This window comes from Pleurodeles waltl, chromosome 5 (genome assembly GCF_031143425.1).
Source record: "Pleurodeles waltl isolate 20211129_DDA chromosome 5, aPleWal1.hap1.20221129, whole genome shotgun sequence".
NCBI classification, from domain to species: domain Eukaryota; kingdom Metazoa; phylum Chordata; class Amphibia; order Caudata; family Salamandridae; genus Pleurodeles; species Pleurodeles waltl.
Genome location: NC_090444.1, coordinates 1,632,970,547 through 1,632,993,845, shown reverse-complemented (window position 1 = coordinate 1,632,993,845; position 23,299 = coordinate 1,632,970,547). Strand labels below are relative to the sequence as shown.

The following is a 23,299-nucleotide window of genomic DNA, read 5'->3' as shown; positions in this document are numbered from 1 at the left end:
GGGGTACAGGGAAAATGACATGTGGCCACGGACTACCACATTACAGCCAGTCACCATAAAGTCTGGTTTGAGAAGGCAATAGCGACTCAAACAGGAAGGGGGAATTATTTTTAGCTCACCCTAGTCATCAGGTCACAACTCTGATGATGAAGAAAGCAATAATGTTATGATGCACCTCTAGGACTAGTGATTGAGCTGTTCGTGGGAGGAAAAACACAAGGTTGTCCAAAAAATGTTACAAAGCATGATAACAGCACAGCGTTAACAAGCTATGCAAGAGACTTTTGCCTCAATACCTTTTATCCTATAAACATCTATACCCTTTTGAAACCTATATTACATCAATGCCCTTCTAATTTAAGCACTGCCCAAAACAAAGCACTTGAACATGTGCCAACACCATCATCTATGTTTACTTGGGTTGCACAACTTATTCTTTAGGGATAAGTGTTGATTTGTACTGTGCTTTGGATTATTTTCCAGAAAAAACGAATCACAATGGCAAAGACAAAAATGTGTACACAAGCAACCATTTGAGGCAACTTTCTGCAGTAGTCATTTCCTTCCTAATAATATATATATTCTACTTTCTCAGCTTCTAAAATACATGTTATACTAATACTTTCATTCCTCCACAGGAATAACAGGATTAATTGTAATTGATAGGACACTGAAGACATGCTCTGTGTGTTCCAATCCTCAGCACACACAGTAAAAGAGTCCAGGCCTGTGTTTATACCCGCAGCTGCCAAATCTGGAACATCCAAAACCTCAAAAAATTTTAAATCATGGTGTGCATCAATCAGTAAATCTTTACTTTACATATTCTTGTTATTAGTAGATCTTGTGTGCCCTCTTCGGTTCATGCTGGTAGATCACAAAACTAAAATGGTCTACTCTATGGACTTTTTCTCTCTCTGTCTCACAATCTAGTGCTCTATCTCTCACTCGCATGGTTCCATAGCTGGTCTTGTAAGGTTAGCAAACGTCAAGCTACTGCTAACTAGACCATAACATGAACTTGTAAGATGTTTTAAGGCCATTCTGTGTTTCTTATTTTCTTCCTTGTAAGTTTTAAAACTGGATAAGTGAAGTGTGCGGTTCTTATTTGCCAACGTAAAAAAAAAAAAAAACGCATTATTGATTCACAAGATAATTGCACAAGTCTCCTTTACAATACTCCAGTCAGCTTTCAATTCCAGCCAATGCAGTAAGAGCACCGCAAATGAACCCGCTTGTTTAAGTTAATGAAAAGGCACATGTAGCTACTTACCCGAATATGGGATTTCAATCTCTCCCAAACCTTGTCATTTTTGGGGTTGACAGGCACAACAACATGGTGCACAGTTTCAGGGACAGAATCTTCTCCTTTCAGATCCACCCATGTCGGGAAATGCATTATCTTCTCAGCTAGCTTTTTCACGTCAAAGGAATGTAGGGTTGCAGAGCACACTATCACCTGAAAAAGAACATATCTAAAATGTAAAGATTATATTTGTGCACCAATAGTTATGAGGCACTGCAGTGATGTAAATACAAACACTGTGTAGACTTAAAATAATTTGCCGTAAGAAGGACATAACCAAGCAACACCACCACTTTTCTGCACTGCCACGTTTTTGACAGGATCAGTGGTGGCCACATAAATCATTTCAGCAGCAAGGACCTTTAAAGCTAACTAAACAAAATCTCACTGTAGACTAAGGACCTAATGGTCCTTTTAATACGGTGGCCGGGATATCTGTCATGTCTGTGACAGAGAAATCCCCTCCGCCAAACTCATGAGGCCCCAAGTCTGCCTGCTATACTACTTCATATGCCCATTTTGAGTATTTAGTTGGCTTGTGAAAATATTGATACTGCTGACTAAAATGCAATAATATTGTGCAATAAAGACAACTATTAAAAGCTGCATGACTACAAATAAAGCTTCAACAGCCTACCACAGTTGGGAGGATGAGAAATAAAATGCAGTATAGAGGTGCAGATATTTGATTTTTAATTATACATCTAGGTATTTAATAAAGTATGAAATAGGTCACCTACATTCCCAAGGTCCTGCAGAGAAACCAATCCACATTAGGACTGTGGAAACCAGGAAAATGTACCTTGATAGTGTTGGCCTTGTTCTTAGTCCAGCTCTCTTTTAAGGCATGTGCCCCAGCTGTTCTTAGAAATGTGTAAAAATAGAAGGCTACACAGAGCAGTCTCCCCATTTTGCTTTGATTAATTATTTAGGAAACTGGAAAACAAAGAACAAAAACTTTGTGCTTACCCTTCAAAAATGTATTTCCATCATGGAAGGGACACCTACAAAAGTGGATCTGGCAATGTAGGTGAGTTGATAATGATGGACATGCGTCTTGGAAAAACAAAGAAAAAAAAATTATCTTCCTCCCTCCAGAAATTTAAAGTGAGAATGATAGCCGGCAAACCAGGATGCTGCATAAAAAGCCAAAAAAGTTGCCTCATTTAGGTTGTGGCAATGACAAAAGCTCTAAAAAAGAACCATCTATGCAGATGGATTCTGGAAGAAACTGGGTTACCGGTTGAGGGGGATGGAAGCCACACTCAAGCAAAAACCACAATCCTAGTAAGGGTGAACCATGAAAGTCACTAAATTAACCCATGCTTAGCCCTCTGGCAGCTTGACACGTAAGCAGCGCAGCTTACCTTAGAGGCAATATGTAGAATATTTATGCAACACACAAATAGTATCAAAGTGAAAACACCACAAGAAAAATCTGAAACTAATTTAGAACAACAGAGTACATTTTAATTAATAAATGATACCAGAACAACAAAAATTCTACCAGTAGACCCAAAGATATTCAATTTTGAAGTTTTAAGTAAAAATAGATCAAAGAAGCACAAAACACCAACTGTTATCTGGTCGCGCCGGACAGGGTCAAAGGCAAACATTCAGTCCGACTGTGATGGAGCATGGGTTGGATACAGGGATCAGGTTGGTCCTGCTGAGTGTTGTACCTAATGTCGTTGATGTGAGGCTTTATGTTGTGCAGCTTCAGTTACGATGAGGAGCTGCAAGGGCTGCGATGCAAAGTCCTGCACAGAGCTGCATCGAGTTGCGTTTGTTCAGATGAGGCCGTCGATCAGAAGCCGTGATGCAAGGTCCTGAGTCAAGCTGTGTTAGTTCCAAAGAGGCTGCCAATCAGGAGCTGCGAGGAACTGTGATGCGAGGTCCTACGTACAGTTGTGTCATGCTGGGTTGGTTCTGATGGATCCCACAGTTTGGCAGGGTGGAGTACACTCTGATGCCAGCCAAGGGTCCAGGACCTGGACGAGCACCTCTTGTGGATCAGGAACTCTTTTCAGCAGAGCCCAGCAGGGCTCAAGAATGTCCTCTTGCAGGTTCAGTGTAGCAGGTCAACTAAGCAGTTGCAGGAGGCCTCTGGAGCTTGTTGTGTCCCTGTATCTCAGATAGGTGGCTAGCCAACTGACCCTTGGAGCCACTCAGGTTAACCTGGGATGAAGGGAAGAGGTCAGCTTTTTTTCAGAGAGCAAGGCAGTCCTTAAGGCCAAAGGGAAGCATGGTGAACTGAAAGTGCTCACGGCCTACCGCAAACTGCAGATAATACCTGTAGGAAGAACTGCAGTGGGGAAATAAGCATCCTGCAAGTCCAACGCTACCATCCAGTATCCCGGGCAGACTGGACTTGAGTGAGCGTGAGCATTTTGTATTTCTCCTTCTCGAGGAAGAAGGCTAGAAGGCACATGTCTAGCATAGGACTAAGGCCTCAGTCCTATTTGGGCACCAGAAAGTAGAGGGAATTGCACCAGGGGAGCAGTGGACAGGCCCGACTTCTGGCTGCCCAACCCACGGGGCCTGTGGGTACGGCATCCTCAGTCACGCAGAGGCTGGGAGCTTGACCACTTTGGTGGCTGGACGCACAAAGACGTGGCTGAAGCCCTCTCTGTGGCCACGAAAGGAGTGAAAGGCAGATGGGGGTTGGTGAAGGGCCATGGATAGGCCCAATGATCTGGCCTTAGCCCTACTCTCCTTGAAGTGCTCCATCGCCTAGTCTACCTTATCTCCAAAGAGATGGGAGCCATCAAATGGTATGTCTATAACCGATGCTTGGACAGCCCTTCAAAAGCCTGTTGTCCTCAGCCAAGCAAGGTGCCTTAAGGCCACCGACAATGAAACTGCTCTGCCCAGCGAGTCAGTAGTGTCCAGTCCACATCGGATCGTGTACTTGGCTGCCCCTCTCTCATCAGCAACAGCTTGGGTGAGTATGACCCGGGCTTTCTCTGGGACCGTTTGCACCACCTGTGCAACCGTATACCACAGTAGTGGAAGTAAAAGCACCAAAGGCATGCTGGTGGAGGAAAACTTTTTCTTTCCCAAGACATCCAGCCTCTTGGATTCCATGTTGGTTGAATGGTATGGAATGTACCATGATTTACATGGGAGTTTAAGGCCTGGACCAAGCGCTCTGGGGTATGGTGCTGGGTGAGGAAACTGGGGTTTCCTGGGGCAGGGCAGTGACAACGGGCAATCATCGTGCTCACAGAAGCCCTTTTGAAGGGTTTGGACCAAGACCCTTGCAGGACATCCATGAGGACTTTATTGAATGGGAAAAGAGGCTCTGGGGAGGGTTTACACTCCTGGCTGGAACACCTCTGTCAAGACGTTAGTCTGGATTGCCACTGAAGGCAACTGAAGGTCAAGGACCACAGTCACTTTTCTCATCACTAAATAAAGTTCCCTCCTCCGTAGTCACGGTAGGAGGAAAGACCATGCCATTATCTGGCAAGGTATCCAGTCTCCTGGCGTCCACCAGGTTCTCACACTAGCGCACGTTGGGATCTAGGCGCTGATATTCTTCATGATCAAGCAAATCCCTTCCAATCCTCCCAAAGTCCCAGTCCATAGAAGTAGGACCCGGGATCTGACCTGGAATGCATGGCTCCACTCGGCACTCGAGCCACCGATGTCCGACGCTCCTTCAGCTCCATGTCAGAGTCGGAGTGGCGTGGGGAGTGTTGGCATCAAGGCTAGCACCGGGGAAGGTAACAGTGGCACGACTGGCACCAGTCCAGATCCATCGTTGAATCCAAGGGCCGGGGTGAGCAACCAGTAGGGGCCCCTCATGAACCCAAAGGGCCCAAAGGTGCGCTGGAGGGAACGGGCCACCCAAAAATGAGGTGCATGGCCTGATAATACTCAGAGTTGGGTGGGTGTCACTCTGGCTCCTGGAAACTCGGGGAGGCGCGTTCAGCCAGCCCAGGCACTGGCTCCACCGCAGAGCCAGGCCTCCAATGGCGATGCTGTCTCGTCGGCCAACAGACAGGGTGAAGTCAAATACCTCTTCGACTTATTACTCTTCTTCTTGCAGTGGGACTTACCAGAGTAGCTCGACAACTGAGTGCAACAAATATCTCGGACTCTGCAATCAATCTCGGGATCATCCTCTTGACTGGGATCCCGACAGTCGCAATGTTGCACGTCAAGCCACTAGGAGCTTGAGGGATGGCTCCTTTAAGGCCTTCGGATACATGGCGTGGCAGTCAATGCAGGTCTTTACGTCATGGTCGTGCTTGAGGAACCAAAGGCAAACAAGGTATGGGTCCGTCACAGACATCTCTCGGAGACAGGAGGCGGAAGGCTTGGAGCCAGCCCTTATAAATGACATTCCTGCCACACCGGGAGAAAAATTATCCCCCCCCCCCAAAAAAAAAAAACTTTAACAAAATTAGAAAAAAGGTTAGTCAAAAGGTGACTAGGAGTAGCTCTCTCCAGATCTGCGCTGACTGGCGCGTAAAGAAAAGAACTGACGTCAGCATGCTGGAGTGGTGTCCAAATAGGCACTGCACACATCACAGTCAGCACGTAACAACACCACACGTAGCCGAATGACCACCTACCGGCACGGAGGTATACTGCTCAAGACAGTTCACAATCCAATCTGACCCCTGGGGAAAATTCAAAAGTAAGGAATCTGTGGCTAGAAGTCTATCAGATGTGCTACTTTAAAGGGTGGCACAGTGAGTGCTGCAGGTCGACTAGTAGCATTTAATTTAATGTAGGCCCTAGATCCCTATAGTTCGATATATTACAGACTTAAAAGTAAATTAGATGTGCCAATCAAATGTAAGCCAATTATCAATGCGAAAGCATTAGAACTTTGTGCACTTTACCACTGCTGTCCAGTGCAGTGGTCCTAATGCCAACAAAAACGAATTCAGAAAAACAGGACAGTGAAGGCAAAAAGTCTGGGGATGATCCTGTGGAGGAGGCAAAGTCCAAGAGATTCTTGCTGAGCAGAGCAAAAAGAATACAACTGCGAAAGTGGCATTAGACGTTTTGACCCTAATGGAGTCTATCCCAGTGTCTCCTGAGGACAGAAGCCGTAAGTCTGCAGCAACGAGCCATGAGAATGGCCACCTCTGTGAGAAATAAATGCATATATACACTGAAAGGTCCAAATTGGTCTCCAACAACTGAACCTAATGTCTCCAACATCGATTAGAGCATGCCCAGCTATCTAATCTTAAGAGGATTCACAGCAGCATCTACATTCAGCCATCTGCAGGGGCTCACACTAGTAAGACAACTAATGCTTGTGAGTGATCCCTGGGTAAGGGTAAATATTGATACCGCTGTTGATCCTGTCACTAGTTTGAGATTATAATACATAGGAGCCTGCAATCGCTTTATGAAAGCCAGTATCTAATTTTTTTATTAGAAGTGGCTTGTGACATTATGTCAATTTTCGTCCTCCCCCACCCAGCTGGTCAGCATTACAAGAAAGATAGCATCTCCGTATGATTACATAGAATGTCAGCGACAGTATTTTTTTTGTTGTTTTTTTAATCTTGCCTTACATTAAAGTGATTTGAAAAATAAATTACTGCATTTTGGTGTATTTATTTCACAGTGCAGGTTCTGCTTCTAATTCTACTTGTCTGCAATAAACATGAAACCACAAGACCCCAAGGATTTAAGCGGTCTGGTTGAAGGATGATGCTATGACTATGTATTATAAGGAGAAAAGTACCCAGTTTCATACATTATATGGATATTTCAAGTCACTGACAAATTCAGTGACCTTATAAAGGAACTCAGCCTTTGGCCTTGTTACTCACTACGGCCATGGAACTCTTTGGTGCCTTGCGAAATTCTTATAATATATGGTGAAGGTACTTTAACCCATACATCCCAAATGGATCCATCTGGACTGAGAGGGTGCTTGTTGTGCAACTGAACTGCAGAAGTAGGATTTAGCTACAGAGGTAAATTAGAAAAGCATTCCATATTATACTGATTCTTATAATGAGTAGGCTCTTCAACATGATCTGTCATAAGTCAGCATTTCGATCCATGTTGTGCTCTTTAGGCATGGTTCAATAGCAGCTGCAACCAAATTGAGAGGAAAAACTTTAGGTGGTAAGAGCAGATTGATCCAGAGGAAAAGGTAATGTGATTCAAGATGGAACTGTCACATATTCTACGTAATCCAAAACAATACATCTTATCTTCCAGCATCTCTTATTACCCAAGTCTTTAATAATAACAATTTACATGCCAATACAGCATTGTTATATTATTATTGCACTATTTTCCATACCTGCAGTCGTTTTCCATCTGACGTAATCTGTGGAATCTGACCATGAATCCTGTTTATGAAATCTGAATAACCTTGGGTAAGGAGGCCATCCTGTGTTAAAAACAGACAAACACTACATTACACACTGTTATTAATCACTAGGTTTGCTTTTTCATTATTTTCTGCCTTTTTGGCATTATAAGCTATCAACATTGATTGCTAAATCACACGCAAGGCACTGGAATACACACAGATCCACTATATCTTACAGATATTTTGAAAAGTGTGAGCAGTGTCATGGCACAAGTATTATCAATACTATCTAGGAGTATTATGTGTAAAGCTAATGATGAACCAAAAACATGTAAATAAAAAACACAGCTACTTTAGCTCATTCTCCATAAATATTTCAGGACTTCATTACCAACACTCTGGAAGAAGAAATGGGGTAGGGGAAATAGTCTAGAAAAAGCAACTAATCCATATATAAGAAGTTCTTAAAAAGTTCTCTCCCCCCCACCGCCAAACATGAAATTACATTTAATGAGCATCTTGTGAATAGAGGAATTTTCTTAGAATTCTCAAACACACGCGACTGACAATGTATTGAAGTCAAACTTGCATTCATGGTACTCATAGGTCCGAGGTTCCAACCATGCATACATCACATTTCAACTGCCAACCAGTAAGCAAAGCATTACTTGTTGAAGATGCATTTATATTCTTTTTACATAAACCCTTGGAAGTAGAGGTGTGGAGTGCAAACATTTTGAAAGGAGGGCAGTTCAAGAAATATGCTACATCACTACAAAAAAACCTTTTCATACCTAGCGGGATATAGGTCATAGTCTACAGTATGAGATTATGGCTGAGTGGGCGATATGTGAAGGGGCAGCAAGGGGGGTGTGGGAGAATCATTACGACTTCAGCAAATAAACTGCTCGGATGGTCCCAGCTGAAAGCTGCAGCCTTTCAAGTTGAGGGCCCTCCAATTACTACCTCCTTTAGGGAGTTGGGAAAAGGACCTTACTGTCCCTAGAAAGATGCAATCCGGTTCAGAGTGGTTTGAGACAGAAGCGCCCCATTATGGTACCTTCTGAACCAGATCCAGTTAGAATAGATAATATAGTACCACAGAGATGCAAGTTTACAAGCCTGCTTTTCAGAGGAGTACTCTTAATTAAGTACAGTTCGATATTTCCCCTCTCAAACATGTAGAAGGGGTCCACCATCCAAGGTAGGGGCCACAGTGACCTGTATGAACTGGTATTACCAACCACATGACTGTGCCCTGTACCTAATCCTTCTTAGCTAAAAGCCATAAAATCCATCCCACTATGAAGCTCAAGGTCTCATTCACTAGTTGTAAGGAAATGCCTCCTTGGCATGGTTGCCCCCTGACTTTTTGCCTTTGCTGATGCTATGTTTACAATTGAAAGTGTGCTGAGGCCTGCTAACCAGGCCCCAGCACCAGTGTTCTTTCCCTAACCTGTACTTTTGTATCCACAATTGGCAGACCCTGGCATCCAGATAAGTCCCTTGTAACTGGTACTTCTAGTACCAAGGGCCCTGATGCCAAGGAAGGTCTCTAAGGGCTGCAGCATGTTTTATGCCACCCTGGAGACCTCTCACTCAGCACAGACACACTGCTTGCCAGCTTGTGTGTGCTAGTGAGAACAAAACGAGTAAGTCGACATGGCACTCCCCTCAGGGTGCCATGCCAGCCTCTCACTGCCTATGCAAGTATAGGTCAGCCACCCCTCTAGCAGGCCTTACAGCCCTAAGGCAGGGTGCACTATACCATAGGTGAGGGTACCAGTGCATGAGCATGGTACCCCTACAGTGTCTAAACAAAACCTTAGACATTGTAAGTGCAGGGTAGCCATAGGAGTATATGGTCTGGGAGTTTGTCAAACACGAACTCCACAGCACCATAATGGCTACACTGAAAACTGAGAAGTTTGGTATCAAAATTCTCAGCACAATAAATGCACACTGATGCCAGTGTACATTTTATTGCAAAATACACCCCAGAGGGCACCTTAGAGGTGCCCCCTGAAACTTAACCGACTGTCTATGTAGGCTGACTAGTTCCAGCAGCCTGCCACACTAGAGACATGTTGCTGGCCCCATGGGGAGAGTGCCTTTGTCACTCTGAGGCCAGTAACAAAGCCTGCACTGGGTGGAGATGCTAACACCTCCCCCAGGCAGGAGCTGTAACACCTGGCGGTGAGCCTCAAAGGCTCACCCCTTTGTCACAGCACCGCAGGACACTCCAGCTAGTGGAGTTGCCCGCCCCCTCCGGCCCCGCCCCCACTTTTGGCGGCAAGGCCGGAGAAAATAATGAGAATAACAAGGAGGAGTCACTGGCCAGTCAGGACAGCCCCTAAGGTGTCCTGAGCTGAGGTGACTCTAACTTTTAGAAATCCTCCATCTTGCAGATGGAGGATTCCCCCAATAGGGTTAGGAATGTGACCCCCTCCCCTTGGGAGGAGGCACAAAGAGGGTGTACCCACCCTCAGGGCTAGTAGCCATTGGCTACTAACCCCCCAGACCTAAACACGCCCTTAAATTTAGTATTTAAGGGCTACCCTGAACCCTAGAAAATTAGATTCCTGCAACAACAAGAAGAAGGACTGCCTAGCTGAAAACCCCTGCAGAGGAAGACCAGAAGACAACAACTGCCTTGGCTCCAGAAACTCACCGGCCTGTCTCCTGCCTTCCAAAGAACTCTGCTCCAGCGACGCCTTCCAAAGGGACCAGCGACCTCTGAATCCTCTGAGGACTGCTCTGCTTCGACGACGACAAGAAACTCCCGAGGACAGCGGACCTGCTCCAAAAAGACTGCAACTTTATCCAAAGAAGCAGCTTTAAAGAACCCTGCAATCTCCCCGCAAGAAGCGTGAGACTTGCAACACTGCACCCGGCGACCCCGACTCGGCTGGTGGAGAACCAACACCTCAGGGAGGACTCCCGGACTACTCTACGACTGTGAGTACCAAAACCTGTCCCCCCTGAGCCCCCACAGCGCCGCCTGCAGAGGGAATCCCGAGGCTTCCCCTGACCGCGACTCTCTGAAACCTAAGTCCCGATGCCTGGAAAAGACCCTGCACCCGCAGCCCCCAGGACCTGAAGGACCGGACTTTCACTGCAGAAATGACCACCAGGAGTTTCTCTCCCTTGCCCAAGTGGAGGTTTCCCCGAGGAAGCCCCCCCTTGCCTGCCTGCAGCGCTGAAGAGATCCCTTGATCTCTCATTGACTTCCATTGCGAACCCGACGCTTGTTCTAACACTGCACCCGGCCGCCCCCGCGCCGCTGAGGGTGAAATTTCTGTGTGGGCTTGTGTCCCCCCCGGTGCCCTACAAAACCCCCCTGGTCTGCCCTCCGAAGACGCGGGTACTTACCTGCTGGCAGACTGGAACCGGGGCACCCCCTTCTCTCCATTGAAGCCTATGCGTTTTGGGCACCACTTTGAACTCTGCACCTGACCGGCCCTGAGCTGCTGGTGTGGTAACTTTGGGGTTGCTCTGAACCCCCAACGGTGGGCTACCTTGGACCAAGAACTGAACCCTGTAAGTGTCGTACTTACCTGGTAAAACTAACAAAAACTTACCTCCCCCAGGAACTGTGAAAATTGCACTGTGTCCACTTTTGAAATAGCTATTTGTGAATAACTTGAAAAGTATACAAGCAATTGAAATGATTCAAGGTTCCTAATGTACTTACCTGCAATACCTTTCAAACAAGATATTACATGTTGAATTTGAACCTGTGGTTCTTAAAATAAACTAAGAAAATATATTTTTCTATAACAAAACCTATTGGCTGGATTTGTCTCTGAGTGTGTGTACCTCATTTATTGTCTATGTGTATGTACAACAAATGCTTAACACTACTCCTTGGATAAGCCTACTGCTCGACCACACTACCACAAAATAGAGCATTAGTATTATCTCTTTTTACCACTATTTTACCTCTAAGGGGAACCCTTGGACTCTGTGCATGCTATTCCTTACTTTGAAATAGCACATACAGAGCCAACTTCCTACACTAGTGTTTTTTCAGTAAAACATAGGTAAGAACTCACCATATGGGAGTTACCCCACAACTGACACAGACCCTTGGTGTGGGTTTAGCCACCAAGAAACACTTGTTAAATCCAGTGCATTATTGCAGACACTAATAAAATATACATGGGAAATGACCCTTAAAGCTACAAATGATAAACAGAATATTACTGAGGGAGGTTGGAGGGGGTAGAATTATATTAGTCTATTGATGTTCTCATGGTGAAAAAGCCTTTAAAGTGACCAAGACGAGGATGCCTGCAAGAACAATCACCATACCCTAAAAACAGGCAAATATGAAAAGGTATTGATAATTTGTATGTAAACCTACCTGTATTTGAATAATACAAAACAAAGCATAACTTAAAAGTAACTTTTTTTACTTACAGCTTCATCAAGGACTAGGAATCTGACTTGTGACAAGTTTAGCTTTCCAGTCGACACTAGATCGTCCACTCTTCCTGGGGTCCCCACAACTATATCAACCTGAAAAAGGTACATATGTGTGTCAAAGAACATTCACAAGCCACAAATAATGTTCAGGTTAGCAATGGTCAATTTTCTCCACAACACTGTCCACATATGATGTTCATTATTCAATTATTATAAATACAGAGACAGTAAACTACATTGTCTGTACTGTGGAGCTCAAAAGACACTGAGAAATTCAGTAATCAATTTGGGAAAGTGGAAGACCTTGGGAAAGGCTTCTAGAACGTATGTCACTTTCCAGCACTACACAGGGCGCAGTCCAGTAAACTCCTGACTGGTCAACTCATTTACCCACACAGGGTGGAGGTCTTCAGGTTTTCTGCCACCTCCCCATTCTCCCCCCAAAACCCTGCTCCCCGCCAACAGACCCTGAGAGATCTCTTCCAGGACTTGGGTTCAAGATCGGGGCAGGAGGCACCTTGGGCGACTTTAAAGGCACATAAGGCAGAATGTTTCCTTCTTCTGTGTATTCTAGGTCTAGAAGTGTTCTGAGGCACTAGTGGAGTGGTTTCAGTGGCTCGTGACATTCCTTTGCCAAATTTTCCAGAATTCCCAGAAAGCTCATAACTTCTTTTCAGCTCTTCTTAATACAATTTGACTGTAAACCTTCCAGGAAGCCTTTGTTCATAATGAAAGATAGCAGGCTCCTGTCTCCAGGCCCTATGTTCCTCCCATATCTAGACTATGGAAGTGAGGTACCACTCACACGTATTGACCTGCAATCAGATTTCCTCTCTACTGGGAACAGAGACGAATATCTGGGAGTGTTCCCTTGATAAAATACTTCTTACACACTATGTTCTTCCTTAAATCTTCGTGTCTTAAGTCAGGCTCTTTTCTAGGCTTTTGGTGATGCTGTTTTTTATTGTTCTCCGCTCCGAAATAGCCCATCCCAGGTATGTGTTCTATGGCTGACCCTTTCAGTCTGCCTCCCTTTAGGAGTTGGTCTATAATTTCCAGGAAGATACCCTTTTGATAACTCACTGTGATCTAATTACTGGCAATGGAGGGAAAGAATGCCAGCAGAACTGATTTACTACTTCAAGATTCACAAATTATGATTTTTATAAACTGCCTTTCCACCCACTGTAGATCTATATCACATACCCATCTTCACTCTTCACCAATGTAGCAGGTTTCTGATAAATAGCTTAAAACAATTTCTTAAGATTCAAACATTTACTGGCCGAAATAGAATTTTATTCCCAGTGAATAGAAATTGACACAAGGAGAACTACATTGTGTTGCTATTCACAGTAGGAACAGAATAACTAGCATGCCCTAATTTTATACATTGAGCCTATACATAAGTTAATCTCAGGTGGGGTGATTTAGCCAAAGTATAAACGTAGGTGCAGCATATCTCTCTTACATGTTATTGCAGCTTAATTTATGAAGGCCTTGTTGTATCATTAAATAAGACAACTGGGTGCGGCCAAGTTTACCTCACTGTATAGGTACAGAGCACTCGCATTGTGGCAAAGCGCTCCAAAACGGATTCCAAAACTTAGGGGGGACTTCGCAAGAAGATGCCTTTTCTTGCACATTTATCACCGGTGAGCATGCCGGTCCCAATCCAACAAAGTACCATTACAGTTCCGTTAGCTGTCCTTTACCAGTCCAGGAGGGCACTGGAGCTATCAAACCTTCACATAAACAGTGTGGGGTCTGCCCATGTTGGTTGAAGATGGCCATCTACATTCTGGAACATTATGAGCCATTTCTCTACCCCCGTAGTTCTGGAAACTGTTCAGTTTTAAGCTGTGGTTGGCCTCATACTTTAATTCTAAACAATGCTGAAATGCTGTGGTTGCAATTGCCTCCAGAAAATCCTGACAGCAAATGGTCATTAGAGGTACAGACACACAATGTAAGTATCAAGTCTTAAATATCACCCCCTGAACACCTGCTAGTGAAACGCATTTAAAACCCTACTTCAACTTACACCTTGTTCCAGAACAGATAGTTGGTCTTTTGCAGCAACACCACCAATTATCAAAAGCTCCCTATGAAGAAAAGAAAACATTTTCAGATCACAAAACAAGAGTACCTGTTCACTAATCTATTCACATACACTGAACTCAAGTCCAGTTTGTACATTCAGTAAACAAATACATCCATTGTTGTAGCTGCACAGTAGGACAGATAAGGTTACATTAATTGCAACTCCGTTACTCTTAGTGCTTGCTTTCCATCTTTCTTAACTTGTTAGAAACCGCCCTTTCTTATAAAGAAAAATGTTGCAATTTTACCCTTCTATGTGTTTGTCTGCACCAATGGAGCCCACCCCACCAAACTACATACACCACATATCATTAATGTACAAGCACAAGTTCTTTCCATTGAGTAAACCAACATGGACTACAGGCTGATTTGGTGGATAATCAGGATGAAGATGGTGGATATTATAGTGCATTTTTGCACACCAGACAGCTTGGTAGATGAGTAGTGATGTGAAGCAAGAGCAACACTGCAGAGCATAAAAGCATGCAATACTTCATATAAATAAAAGTAAGAACAAATAATCAGAGAAAGTATTATACAATGGGAAAAGACTAAGTTATCCGTCAGAAAGCGTCAAACAACAATGGGAGAATTTAGAGCAAACAGTACATCGCAACATTTATAAATGTCAAAGTTAATTTTCTAGAAGCAGCAAGGATTTTTTTTTTTTTATTATGAGTCACCCAAATAATTGTCCCTAGTTATTGAGGCATAATATAAAATGCAGAAGGGGTTGCCTGTATAATATATACAGATGTCACTTTTGCAAACCAGTCACACAACAACTGACTTGGAAAACCTCAAAATTAAATAGTACCTGAGTTTAGGATCAGTGACATGTTTTTTAAATTGCTTGATGTTGTTCAAAGTCTGCTCTGCCAGTTCTCTGGATGGTTCAATAATTAAAGCTTTGGGTGCATTTGGAAGATTCTTAGTCTGAGCTACTTGAGCACTCCCTAAAAACAAAAAGAAAACACTTAAAATATTTTTCTTTTCAATTTTGATGAGAAAAGAATTAGCATTGATTAATTTCCACTAAAAGTAGGTTCATCTCTGGACCTAATGTTCGGTTCCCAATAACCAGATTTCAAAACACAAACACACAAAATCAATCAATCAATCAATCAATCAATCAATATATCTCTCTCTCTCTCTCTCTCTATATATATATATACATATATATATATATATATACACATACACACACACACACATATATATATATATATGTTGTGGAATACAACATGCATCATATGCAGAGTAAAAGAATAACAAGAGAATTTAGAATAACCTTTTTAAAAGAAGCATACATCAAAAACTTAAAAATGAAGAGTCCAGTGGCATTATTGAAAACCATCCCTAAAATGCACACAAGAAATAACTGTACTCTAGCTATGACTGATAATTAACAGTTTGGTCTTCAGCCCATGAATTCCAACGCTGAATCTATATTTTAAAATGTAATTATGGGCTCACAAATGAGAAGTTCTGCTTTGTTGATAGTCATTTATTTCAGCTGATAATCAGCCCATTTATTTTGCTCCTCCTAAGAGGGGAACTGAAGCACCTAGAACAAACCCAAGTGAGAACTCAGGTACTGAGTTATGTTACTTTGCTATAACACAAGGATTTCCACCTTCTTAGGATAGCTAGTCCATGCAAGTCCAGGAGGACCTGGTGCCGATGTGCAGCAGACAGGCAAGCCCATTAGTGAAATATGACGGGTGTATCGGACAGGGAGGTCTCCTTGATCTCTGCACTAGATTGCTCAATCCTCGGAGAGGGGCTTGCTGACACGCCACCCTCTTCGCCTCCGCACGAGGGGCGCCTCCTCCTGGACCCACCAGCAGCGCTCTCGGGGCTCTCAGGCAGGCTGCAGTGGTTGTTCTACAGATCCATCCATAGGGTCCACTGCTGGCTCACTCCTAGGATGCAGTCGCCGCTGTTCTGTCGCCCATTCCCACGCCTGCTGTGGTGTTTCAAAGAAGAGCGTTGAGGCACCATGGATGATCTTTAGCTTGGCGCTGAAGACCACCATATAGCGTACATTCAGCGCACGCAGCTTTCGTTTTAGTTCCTCATAAGTGCGATGACGTTGTTGGACTGCTCAAGTATAGTCCGGGAAGATCAGGATTTTTGCGTTTGCGTACCGTATCTCTGCCTGGGAGCGGGATTCTCGGAGAATAGTGTCCCGGTCTCTGTAGTTGAGGAGCCAGATCACCACAGGTGGGGGAGGAGCCCCGGGTGGGGGCCATACCCTCCAACCCCCAATACTCGATGCACCCACTCCACCATGAATCAACAAGACAACCTCTCTTCAGGTACTCAAGAGTGGATCCATGTCTCCATTAGTTCCTTCATGCCGCCCCCTTCTATTCCTTCCGGCAAGCCCACCAGATGGAAATTATGGGGGAGGCCACCACACCTCCTCCATGGCCCCTCACTGGGCAAACCTTCCTCCACCGCTTAAATTCTGAGGCCTATAGGGACTGTGTGGTAGGAGTCCAGCCATCCTGTTGTGGCCCTGCCTTGTGCAGCACCCTCAGTTGTCCCTTTGGCCACAGCAGTTAAGTCTTTGTCTGATCCAGTGGCCCCCAGTGTGATTATACCAGCACCAGGTCAACGTCCGTGTCGCATATAGTCCAGTCGCCTTCATCTTGTGTGTGTCGACACCTAATCTCTTCCCGTCTCCCACTCCCCCTCCGTCAGCACCAAAATGCAGTCCAGGGCAGTCTCGACACAATCTCCAGTTGCCACCAAACAGGTCTCCTGGGTGCAGGCCATGACTCCAACTGCCTCAATTAACTGGTCCAGCCCAGCAGGCACCCGCAGTGCTCTCCACCCCGGCCCTAGCATCTCCTTTACAGCCGGGGCCACTCTTCACCTGCAGACCGGGCCCCACAGTTGCCGCCGCAATCAACAATAGCGGACTCATCTGCAGCAGAGCCGCACAACCTTCTGAAGTGGCCCCACGCACACCCCATCCTCAGATCCCCTGCGGGCGATCCTCCTCTCGTTGGCGGCTGCAGCGAATTCCCCCCACCCCCCGACACCTCACCAGACAGCTGGACGCGGCGTGGTTCAGCCAACCCCTAATCCTTTGTTTTAGTGTGCATTTTTACCTGTGTTTTAAATGTGCTCACTTGTGTTTTAACGTGCTCACGATGCACTTTACCTTTTATGCTCTGAAATATTGACTATGAAATACGGACTGTGCTTATCTCACCTGAGTCCCTGCACTTTCACACCAGCACAATATTATGTTCATCCCTGAGCAGTTACACTGCAGCGGCTGCCATTTTTAAGATGGTTGTTGCCTAACTTTTTTGCCTTAGCTTTACATAAATTAGAGGGCCTGGCACCAACATGCAGCAGATGCGTGTAGCAGGTATGCCATAGGCAAGCCAGACTGTGTCCGAACATTGCCCAGAACTCTACTTCTGCACCTTCAGAGAACGTTCCTCCTCTATGAAGTGCTATAATAGTAATGATCTTAAAAAAAAACTAGAACACGCTGTCTACTTTGCTCCCCCTATTCATACTGCATCTGGTACAGTCTTTTTCATGCTGGAAATGTAGATTCTCCTGCTCTATCGAACACACAACCCTACCATTCAGCAACAGGGAGAACCCTATTCTTGCCAATCTGTGGCCTAACAGCTCAATAACTTCCACCTCTAAAATTAATGATCTTCTTACTGAACCACAGTCTAGACCCCTGCACTAAAAAGTCACCACTGCAACGCAAGATCCATCCCCAAACATGCAATCGAAATATGGGACGTATTCATATCTATGCAACCAGACATGCTTTATCACAGAAACGTGGTTACACTCTGTAGGAAGTTGGCTCTGTATGTACTATAAAGTACACACGAAAGTACGGGGTTCTCTAGAAGCGGACGTCGCGGATATTAGCGTAGTCCTAGGTTGTGTTGTATTCCTATTTGGAAGGGTAACGTCAGTGGAATGTCAGTTGGAAATTACCGAGTGGAACAGCGAGGGGAGGGAAGAAGGGAATTTCCTTTTACGGACTAGGTGGTCTCACACACTATATAGTGTCATGCTTCATCATTTGACCACCTAGACCCACCCAGGTAGGACAGTGCCACCTGGGCGGACTCAACCTCACTGTTAAAGGAACAGGAGGGAGTGCGTAAATAAACTTGTTTCTGGAAAGATCGGGATCCAGCTAATCTACTGAAAAACTAAAAACACCTAAGCAGACACCTGTGAAGAGCAACAAATTTAATGGTGGTGTCTGTTTGGTGTAGTTAAAAAGGGGGGTAGGGACACCTCTGTGAGGACAAGGACTCACAGGGTCACCTAACTAATTACTAGCCAACATGTTTCTGCCCTCAAAAGTGAGCCAATGAAGGTCTCGGGGCATTCGTCAGGGCCTAGGATCCCTACGTCTCACGTTGGAGGAAAATACTCTATGGGGAAATCAAAGAGTGAGAAAATGAAAAAAGAATGATCTACATTACCCAAGGAATTACCTTGAGGCGGCCCTTTTCTTAGAGGCAGCTAGCCTCTGGTATCCAGCTTGGTCACAAGCGGTCCAAGGAGAGGACGAAGTAGGCGCACGGCGAGCGTCCCTTTTGATGTATGTGTGACTATAAGGGGACACTCCCCCTCCTGGATACCAGAGGCTAGCTGCCTCTAAGAAAAGGGCCGCCTCAAGGTAATTCCTTGGGTAATGTAGATCATTCTTTTTTCATTTTCTCACTCTTTGATTTCCCCATAGAGTATTTTCCTCCAACGTGAGACGTAGGGATCCTAGGCCCTGACGAATGCCCCGAGACCTTCATTGGCTCACTTTTGAGGGCAGAAACATGTTGGCTAGTAATTAGTTAGGTGACCCTGTGAGTCCTTGTCCTCACAGAGGTGTCCCTACCCCCCTTTTTAACTACACCAAACAGACACCACCATTAAATTTGTTGCTCTTCACAGGTGTCTGCTTAGGTGTTTTTAGTTTTTCAGTAGATTAGCTGGATCCCGATCTTTCCAGAAACAAGTTTATTTACGCACTCCCTCCTGTTCCTTTAACAGTGAGGTTGAGTCCGCCCAGGTGGCACTGTCCTACCTGGGTGGGTCTAGGTGGTCAAATGATGAAGCATGACACTATATAGTGTGTGAGACCACCTAGTCCGTAAAAGGAAATTCCCTTCTTCCCTCCCCTCGCTGTTCCACTCGGTAATTTCCAACTGACATTCCACTGACGTTACCCTTCCAAATAGGAATACAACACAACCTAGGACTACGCTAATATCCGCGACGTCCGCTTCTAGAGAACCCCGTACTTTCGTGTGTACTTTGAATTATAGGGAGCTAAGTACGGAGTGTTCCTCCATAGTTATCCCCCCTCCTCCCTCTTCCTCTCTCCATGTGTAATGATGATCTGTATGTACTATTTCAAAGTAAGGAATAGCATGCACAGAGTCCAAGGGTTCCCCTTAGAGGTAAAATAGTGGTAAAAATAGATAATACTAATGCTCTATTTTGTGGTAGTGTGGTCGAGCAGTAGGCTTATCCAAGGAGTAGTGTTAAGCATTTGTTGTACATACACATAGACAATAAATGAGGTACACACACTCAGAGACAAATCCAGCCAATAGGTTTTGTTATAGAAAAATATCTTTTCTTAGTTTATTTTAAGAACCACAGGTTCAAATTCTACATGTAATATCTCATTCGAAAGGTATTGCAGGTAAGTACTTTAGGAACTTCAAATCATCAAAATTGCATGTATACTTTTCAAGTTATTCACAAATAGCTGTTTTAAAAGTGGACACTTAGTGCAATTTTCACAGTTCCTGGGGGAGGTAAGTATTTGTTAGGTTAACCAGGTAAGTAAGACACTTACAGGGCTTAGTTCTTGGTCCAAGGTAACCCACCGTTGGGGGTTCAGAGCAACCCCAAAGTCACCACACCAGCAGCTCAGGGCCGGTCAGGTGCAGAGTTCAAATTGGTGCCCAAAACGCATAGGCTAGAATGGAGAGAAGGGGGTGCCCCGGTTCCGGTCTGCTTGCAGGTAAGTACCCGCGTCTTCGGAGGGCAGACCAGGGGGGTTTTGTAGGGCACCGGGGGGGACACAAGCCCACACAGAAATTTCACCCTCAGCGGCGCGGGGGCGGCCGGGTGCAGTGTAGAAACAAGCGTCGGGTTCGCAATGTTAGTCTATGAGAGATCTCGGGATCTCTCCAGCGCTGCAGGCAGGCAAGGGGGGGATTCCTCGGGGAAACCTCCACTTGGGCAAGGGAGAGGGACTCCTGGGGGTCACTTCTCCAGTGAAAGTCCGGTCCTTCAGGTCCTGGGGGCTGCGGGTGCAGGGTCTCTCCCAGGCGTCGGGACTTTGGATTCAAAGAGTCGCGGTCAGGGGAAGCCTCGGGATTCCCTCTGCAGGCGGCGCTGTGGGGGCTCAGGGGGGACAGGTTTTGGTACTCACAGTGTCAGAGTAGTCCTGGGGTCCCTCCTGAGGTGTTGGATCTCCACCAGCCGAGTCGGGGTCGCCGGGTGCAGTGTTGCAAGTCTCACGCTTCTTGCGGGGAGCTTGCAGGGTTCTTTCAAGGCTCCTGGAAACAAAGTTGCAGCCTTTCTTGGAGCAGGTCCGCTGTCCTCGGGAGTTTCTTGTCTTTTCGAAGCAGGGGCAGTCCTCAGAGGATGTCGAGGTCGCTGGTCCCTTTGGAAGGCGTCGCTGGAGCAGGATCTTTGGAAGGCAGGAGACAGGCCGGTGAGTTTCTGGAGCCAAGGCAGTTGTCGTCTTCTGGTCTTCCTCTGCAGGGGTTTTCAGCTAGGCAGTCCTTCTTCTTGTAGTTGCAGGAATCTAATTTTCTAGGGTTCAGGGTAGCCCTTAAATACTAAATTTAAGGGCGTGTTTAGGTCTGGGGGGTTAGTAGCCAATGGCTACTAGCCCTGAGGGTGGGTACACCCTTTTTGTGCCTCCTCCCAAGGGGAGGGGGTCACAATCCTAACCCTATTGGGGGAATCCTCCATCTGCAAGATGGAGGATTTCTAAAAGTTAGAGTCACCTCAGCTCAGGACACCTTAGGGGCTGTCCTGACTGGCCAGTGACTCCTCCTTGTTTTTCTCATTATTTTCTCCGGCCTTGCCGCCAAAAGTGGGGCCTGGCCGGAGGGGGCGGGCAACTCCACTAGCTGGAGTGTCCTGCTGGGTTGGCACAAAGGAGGTGAGCCTTTGAGGCTCACCGCCAGGTGTGACAATTCCTGCCTGGGGGAGGTGTTAGCATCTCCACCCAGTGCAGGCTTTGTTACTGGCCTCAGAGTGACAAAGGCACTCTCCCCATGGGGCCAGCAACATGTCTCGGTTTGTGGCAGGCTGCTAAAACTAGTCAGCCTACACAGAGAGTCGGTTAAGTTTCAGGGGGCACCTCTAAGGTGCCCTCTGGGGTGTATTTTACAATAAAATGTACACTGGCATCAGTGTGCATTTATTGTGCTGAGAAGTTTGATACCAAACTTCCCAGTTTTCAGTGTAGCCATTATGGTGCTGTGGAGTTCGTGTTTGACAAACTCCCAGACCATATACTCTTATGGCTACCCTGCACTTACAATGTCTAAGGTTTTGTTTAGACACTGTAGGGGTACCATGCTCATGCACTGGTACCCTCACCTATGGTATAGTGCACCCTGCCTTAGGGCTGTAAGGCCTGCTAGAGGGGTGGCTTACCTATACTGCATAGGCAGTGAGAGGCTGGCATGGCACCCTGAGGGGAGTGCCATGTCGACTTACTCGTTTTGTCCTCACTAGCACACACAAGCTGGCAAGCAGTGTGTCTGTGCTGAGTGAGAGGTCTCCAGGGTGGCATAAGACATGCTGCAGCCCTTAGAGACCTTCCTTGGCATCAGGGCCCTTGGTACTAGAAGTACCAGTTACAAGGGACTTATCTGGATGCCAGGGTCTGCCAATTGTGGATACAAAAGTACAGGTTAGGGAAAGAACACTGGTGCTGGGGCCTGGTTAGCAGGCCTCAGCACACTTTCAATTGTAAACATAGCATCAGCAAAGGCAAAAAGTCAGGGGGCAACCATGCCAAGGAGGCATTTCCTTACACACTCTTTAACCCTTCCTTGCATCTCCATTTCGTTTCCCAACAATTACAAATTGGTCAGATTGGAAAGGGAATGAAAACCAGGTGGAGTAGTAGCTATTTCTTTCCTGGATTCCCTAAAAGTGGAGATCATCGACGGGCTTCTCACCGACTGGGCGGAGATAGCTGTATTTAAGCCTCTCACAGCAATACATGGAAAGGTGCCCTCCTGGTATAAAGAATTATTTTAGTCAAACTAGCAGAATGACTAGCACCTCATGTGTTATCCATGCAGAATTTCCTCCTGATAAGGGACTTCATCTACCAAGTAGAACTAGCCACCACCTTGAAGTGTCTCTTCTATTATCCAATCTTGAAATGCTAGACCGTCACTTGTTAGGGTCTGGACCCACACATTCGACAGATCACATGTTGGACCTTCATTTTTCTAACTCTAAGCTCTTCCACAACGACGTCCCAGAGCCTTTAATTTGGACCAACCATTTTCTGATCAGCTTTCAAATCCCTATCTGGGTCACTCTCTCAAAACCTAAACCTGATAAGCACCTAAATTCGAGGGCACAGCAGCAGATAACACTGCAATCCCCATTCCAATCTGCTTTCCATGACCCTAATCTAGATAAATCACAGGACCTCAACTCTGCATTAGGTACGTTTCAAGACTCCCTTTCTCAAGTCCAAGACATAGCCACACCTTACAACCAACATATCACTAAAACCAGCAGACCTAATGCCCCTCTGGTACCCAACCTAACTGAGGCTTGACAAATTAAGCTGCCAAAGACTGGAACAAAAATGGAGGGCCTCAAAAGCAGTTACTGCTAAAAATATTTACTAGCTAGCATTAGGTGCATATCACAACAAAATTAGGGCAGCACGCAGACAATACACCATCAATAGGATTGATCAAGCCGGAAACTCCACAATAGAACTATTCAAGGTCCTAAGCAAATTTACTAAACCTCATGCTTGCACCTAAGCCATCCCTATGCAACACTTTAGCTAGCTATTTCTAAATTAAAATCGTAAATATCTATCGGAACTTCCACACTAATAATATATCTTCCACCCACTCCTGCCCTACAAACTTTCC

The 23,299-nt window shown here is 45.6% G+C and overlaps 1 protein-coding gene across 1 annotated transcript in view; it reads right to left on the bottom strand.

Moving 5' to 3' along the window:
• DDX1 (DEAD-box helicase 1) overlaps window positions 1-23,299 on the bottom strand; it is a 192,941-nt gene that overhangs the window by 66,017 nt on the left and 103,625 nt on the right. The window contains exons 13-17 of the mRNA XM_069235963.1: window positions 14,953-15,091; window positions 14,077-14,137; window positions 12,027-12,125; window positions 7,593-7,682; window positions 1,274-1,459 (exon numbers count right to left, since the gene is read on the bottom strand). Coding sequence (XP_069092064.1) covers window positions 1,274-1,459; window positions 7,593-7,682; window positions 12,027-12,125; window positions 14,077-14,137; window positions 14,953-15,091 — 575 coding nt within the window. The remainder of the gene's footprint in view (window positions 1-1,273; window positions 1,460-7,592; window positions 7,683-12,026; window positions 12,126-14,076; window positions 14,138-14,952; window positions 15,092-23,299) is intronic.